The following is a 6,000-nucleotide window of genomic DNA, read 5'->3' as shown; positions in this document are numbered from 1 at the left end:
ACCCCGTGTCGTGCAGAGCCCCCACTCCTCCACACTAACCCCACCCTCCCTTCCCTCCTGGTCTGGTGTATGCAAATTGTATGTAAATGAGGCTATGCTAATTTCCATAAGCATGTAAGAAAATAGGAAAATAGTGAGGTTGATGTGTCACTGGTCAACCATCGTCCTCCACCATGACCCCCTAACAATTCAGTAGAACTGTGCCTAGCCCTGCGCTGGGTGGTGCTAGTGACCCAGCGGTGACAAATGACAGTGCTGGCCCTGCCCTCACGGCTCCCACTCCACTTGGGGAGACAGATCTGTCCCTGGATAGTGATGACCCAGAGTGGGCAGGGCTCAGACGGGGAGCCCAGGGGCTGGGGGAACCCAAGAAGGCATCAGACCCGGTCTGGGGGTCAGAAAGTGCCTCCTAGAGGAGGGGACCAGTAGATTAACTTTCCGGAAGGTAAAGACAGAAAAGTTAGGATTACTTTCAACAAGGGGGTAAAAGTCTGTGACTCACGGGGAAGGTGGAAGAAGAAACTCACCGAATGCTGAGTGGTCCCTTTTGCCTTTGGGAAGCCCCCGGTCCTATAGGGGAGAGAGCGAGCAGGACAGAGCGTTTCCGAGTTTCACGGTAAACAGCATTCTCCAGGTCAGGACTGAGGAGGAGGGAGCAGGACCAAATGAAGGGCGATCAGCAGACGGGCCGGTGGAGCAGGGAGCAGGGCAGGCTTGGGAAGGGGGCTGGGGACAAGAGAAGGCTATTTATTCATTCATTCAAGGGAGATTTGTTTATACCTACTCTCTGCCCAGCCCTGTGCTGGCCGGCAGCTGGGGACAAAACGGTGACCAAGACAGCCCAGGCCCCGCCCTCACGGAGCTCACAGTAAATGAATAAAGATAAACATAACATTTGGAATCGATAAGGGTAATGGGGAAAAATAAAGCTGACTGAGGGGACAGAGAGTGATGTGGAGTCTGATCTAGATAAGGAGGTCGGGGAGGGCTCACGGAGAAGGGGGCATTTGAGAAACGACCTGAAGGAGGAAAGGGGTCAGATGGAAGAGCGCTGCAGGCCGAGGGAACAGCAAGTGCAAAACATGGAGTAAGAGACTGCCTGCGTTTGAGGGCCAGCAAGCACACACAGCGGTGTGGCGGGAACCGGTGTGGCGGGAACCGGGGGCGGGAGGATGTGAGGAATGGAATTGAGACAGGCCAGGGACAGGGGCCCATATTATAGAGCTTTGTGAATCCACGTGAGGACTTTGCCTTTTATTCCAAGAGAAATGGGAGCTACAGAGGGGCTCTTAGCAGAGAAGGATTGGGATTTGGCTTAAATGTTAACAGGATTCCCTGGCTGCTGAGTGGGGAACAGAATATGGCAAGTAAGGGCAGAAGCCAGGAGCCCAGGCAGGGGATGCTGATGGCTGGACTGGGGTCGGGGGTGGGTGGTGGTGGAGTGGGGAAGGATCGGTGTCAGCTTTGGGATTTATCTTGAAGGAATTCGATGATGGAAGAAGCACAAGGGCCGGTGGGATTGTGTAACTCAAGCCCCTTGCCCATCCTGGGAAAAGGGTGACCAGGGGACCTGAACTGGAAGGACGTCTGGGAATGATCCCAGGCCCTACTCAAAGGCCGTCACCGAAGAGGCCAAGTGATTAGCCCAGGGTCACACAGCCAGTGAGTCAACGCCGGGGCCATCCTGGGCTCCCTCTCCCCTCCCTGTCTCTGCCTCTGTTCCCATGCCCCGGAGTGGCCAAGGCTGCTGTCCTGGCTGATCGTTTTCCCCTCCCTCCCCTGGCCCTCAGGGGTCAACCAGGAATGGCTGTCCTTCTAGAACTAGGCTGGAGAGCAGGAGGAAACACACAGCTCTGGACAGGCCTCGCCCCTTCTGATAGCCCATCTCCCTCCCTTCCTCCCCACGGGTGTGTAACAGGCTCCAGGCTCCTGATGAGATGTGAAGATCTCCCTACACACACACACACACACACACACACACACACACACACACACACACACACACACACACACATACACACGGGCACAAATACACCATTGCCCCAGAGGTTCCCAGAAGAGTTTCCTGGAAACCCTTCTCAGAGAAAGAAAGAGGAGGGAGGAGGGGAGTGAGAAAAAAAATGAACTTAATGAGGAAAATGGTTTTGCAGGAGGAGGGGTGGGTCACTGAGATGCAGGAAGTTGGGTCTTTGGTGTTGTGGGGAAGAGAAAAGAGGGAGGCCTGGGATTGGGCGGGGAGGGAGGGCTGGTAGTTTTCCCACCCTGTCTCACTGCTATAAAGCTACTGGGATGGAGATGTAGGGGAATAGAAGCTTTCTGAACACAGTCCCCTCAGGGAATCAGATGAAAGCCTGCATGCTACCCCTCCACCAAATGCTCATTCCCATTCATTCAATAAATATTTATTGAGCACCTACTATGTGCCAAACATTGTTCTAGGAGCTGAGGAAACAATAGCGAATTATAAACAAAAAAGTCATGTACAAGTTTGGAAGCTTCCTAAACCCATCAGGTGGAACCTCAGCGCCCCACCCCCACCCCGAGTAGGTCCTTAGGCCCCAGGCTAACACCCCTAGGGATCAGGAGAAGACTCTGGGCTGGGACTCAAGAAACCCCAGCCTCAGTTCCATCTTGATTAACTCTGGAACTCTGGATAAATCCTTGTCATCCTCTGGCTCCAGTTGGTCAGTCAGTAAAATGGGGGGGAGGTCCCTAGTGGATGATGGACCTTGAATGGTCCCAAGCTCCTTAACATCTTTAGCCCAGAAAGGGTCCTGGGGAGAAGTTGTTTTTATGGAGTCTTGGCATTCTTAGTAATTTAGAATATCGAGGTTCACACATGTCAGTATCATCATTACAGATGGAGAAATGGAAGTCCATCAGGGCCAGGAAAGTGACAAAGGACACTCAGGGAGTCCAAGAGGATGCCAAGTAAAGCCCTGGGTCCCCCAACTCTGTGTCCTGAATGTTTCCTCCTGTACACAGCTTCTCTGTTCCTCGCACTTTCCCTCTTCCTCTGCCTCTTCGAGAATCTCTCAATTACGCATCAGCACTCCACCATCCAGAAATTTCTCTCAACCTCTTCTTGACCTTGTTTATATGATTTTGCTCCCTGCTGGGTAAGGGATGACAGTCTGGGACACTTCCTTAAACTCCTTCCTGAGCCAGCTCCCTAGGGACCCTTGCCCCCCAATGGAGGGAGTGGGGCTGCTTGAGAACGGTATAGTTTATTAGCCAAGACGCTGGGTTATCAACCTCTGCCGGCTGAGGGAGCTTGTGCCACTCTCCTGGCCCCTCTTTGGGTCTCAGTTTGTCAGTTACTTGGGAAATGGTTGGATTAGCTGCTTCTGGAGATGAAATGCGTCCTCATGCTGGAGTTAGCAATAATAATGCTAATACCTGTATAGTAATAAGGGCTGTTTATTGGGTGATTGGCACCATTCTAAGCTCTTAACATAGTTCACTATGTTTTTATATTCAAAATTTGCATGCAAGGCTTACAACAACCCAATAAGGTAAGTATTCTTTTTATTTTTTTAGTAAATTTATTTATTTAGTTTTGGCTGTGCTGGGTCTTCGTTGCTGCGCAGGGGCTTTCTCTGCTTGTGGTGAGCAGGGCTACTCTTCCGTGCGGCGCCCGGGTTTCTCATTGCGGTGCCTTCTCTTGTGGAGCATGGGCCCTAGAGTGCGCGAGCTTCAGTAGTTGTGGCACACGGGCGCAGTAGTTGTGGCTCGCAGGGTCTAGAGCGCAGGCTCAGTAGTTGCGGCGCACGGGCTTAGCTGCTCCGCGGCATGTGGGATCTTCCCAGACCAGGGCTTGAACCCATATCCCCTACATTGGCAAGCAGATTCTTAACCACTGCACCACCAGGAAAGTCCCAAGGTGTAAGTGTTCTTATGATTCCCATTTTGTAGATGGGAATACTGATGCCCAGAGAGGTTAAGTCACTCGTCACACACAGCAAGTAAACAGTGGAGCTGGGTTCCCAATCCAGGTCTGTATGACTACCTGGACAGTTTCTTACGCCCAGTGAGAGCTCTGAACTGCGGGGGGGAAAGGTGCATTTGGGACTCGTTAGCCCTAATTAGGACTAATTAAGACTCCTCCTTTGGAGATGCCACCTAGGTGTGTGACGTCACGGAGGAGGGCGGTGACGTCAGCCGAAGCGGGCGTGGGAACCCACGCAAGCTCTGCGAGCTGCCGTTTAACGGCACCACCCTCTGACACTAACTTTCGCCGTATATTTGCATATTCATCGGAACGGACGTCGGAGCGTCAGCGTTGACGTGGTGTCGTCACGGAGCGCCCCTGCAGTTCCCCATAGGGCGTACGCACGTACGTAGGCACGCACAGCGACGAGCGGGCGGGGGAGGAGGGAGAGATCGGAGGCGCCCCTCCCAGTCAGCAAGGTTGCGCATGCCCCTTGCAACCGCCAAGATGGTGGTGGGCGCGTTCCCTATGGCGAAGCTGCTATACCTGGGCATCCGGCAGGTCAGCAAGCCGCTTGCCAACCGCATTAAGGAAGCCGCCCGCCGAAGCGAGTTCTTCAAGACCTACATCTGCCTCCCGCCAGCTCAGCGTGAGTCTGACCCCACGTCCCTCCAACCTTCCCATTCTCTAACCCCTTTCAGGTGGTTGCTCAGGAGGTGGACTTCTGTTCATGACCAATCACAGCCCGAACCGGCAAAGTCTTTCAGCCAGTAGAGATGGTCCCTGGGAGAGGGGCAAGCGGGTAGCCCAATAGTAAGAAAGGGCATGGGGTTAAGGGCGGGGCAGGGCGACCGCGCTTGAGTTGGGAATACTAGCCAATAGAGGAAAAGAGCGCGTGGAGACTGACGTCTAGAGGGACCAATAACCTGGGGAATGGGAGTGATTTGGGCGGGGCATTCCAGGGCTGAGAGGAGCCGGGGGAGACCGGAGCTCCGGTGCTTTGACCAAGTGGGGTCGTTTGCCAGACTATCCGTGGGAGGGTTCGCTCTGAAGACTCCACCTCGTGCCTCAGTTTCCCTCCCGTCCTGGGAGTTGAGAGGTGCCTATGTATCATCGGTTTAGGACATTCATTGGTTTGCCCCAGTTGTACTCCGGGAAATAGGCCTGGGTAGAGGCGTGGCTCGGGCGAAGTCTGGGGTCTGGGGGCGTGACCTGGGAATCCGGCTAAAGGAGTAATTTTAACTAGAGTGAACATTTGTCCATCTATTCATTAATCCACCCATACTCCGTATTTGTTCGTCCATTCATTCAGTAGACAGACCATGCTGGCTTTTTCTGGGCTGGGAGACACATTTATGACCCATCACTGTCACCCCAGAGTGGTCAGGACGGTGTGAACTCCAGAGCTCAGAAAGACCTCCTGACCCGGGGGCGTGGGGTCAGGAAGGCTGTCTAGACGAGGGCTGCCTGAGCTGAGATCTGAAGGGCATAGTAAACATTCAAACTATGAGCTACTATCAAAAGGCGATCTATGTGCTGTGGGCCTGTGGGAGCACAAAGTATGGAAATTTAACGTAATTTGCTGGGTCAGGGAACCACCAGTAATCCATCTGTTACTTCATTTAGTTAGTGTTTACAGAGCGTCTGCTTTGTACCTGGCCTTGTGCTGGGCAGTGATGGTGAAACAGCAGGAATCAAGCTAGCCCCAGTCTCTGCCCCCAAGGAACTCACAGTCAGGTGGGGACAGACCCATCCTTCAAGGTGACGACCCAGAGTGGGCAGAGCTTGCATGGGGGATCCCACTGGACGCCTGACCTGACATGGGGTTCAGGGAGGGCTTCCTGGCAGAGGAGACCTCTGGGCTGGGAACTGAAGGGTGAGGAGAGTCTCGCCAGACAACACGGGGACAGGGATGATGTTGAGGGCGAGGGAGGAGCATGCGCAAAGGCCAAATGGTTACAGGGAGCACGCTTTTTTTCCTTACAAGTTTGGATGCTTAAAATTTGCTTTCCAGGGCTTGGAATTCTTGGTCTTTTGGTGTTTGGTCGGTCCTCTGCCAGAGCTGCAGG

General features: G+C 53.5%; 1 protein-coding gene across 1 annotated transcript in view; it reads left to right on the top strand.

Moving 5' to 3' along the window:
* Positions 1-4,417: 4,417 nt before the first annotated feature.
* The window catches only part of LOC309976893 (optic atrophy 3 protein-like), a gene marked incomplete at both ends in the record, with an annotated part of 36,011 nt that continues 34,428 nt past the window's right edge, over positions 4,418-6,000 (top strand). Inside the window, one exon of the mRNA XM_082862708.1 lies at positions 4,418-4,580. Within this exon, the coding sequence (XP_082718834.1) occupies positions 4,418-4,580 (163 nt within the window). The remainder of the gene's footprint in view (positions 4,581-6,000) is intronic.

This window comes from Leucopleurus acutus, assembly GCF_964270905.1.
Source record: "Leucopleurus acutus genome assembly, chromosome: 20".
Taxonomy (NCBI): domain Eukaryota; kingdom Metazoa; phylum Chordata; class Mammalia; order Artiodactyla; family Delphinidae; genus Leucopleurus; species Leucopleurus acutus.
The sequence above is the reverse complement of the archived record's forward strand: the minus strand, read 5'-3'. Positions and strand labels throughout refer to the sequence as shown.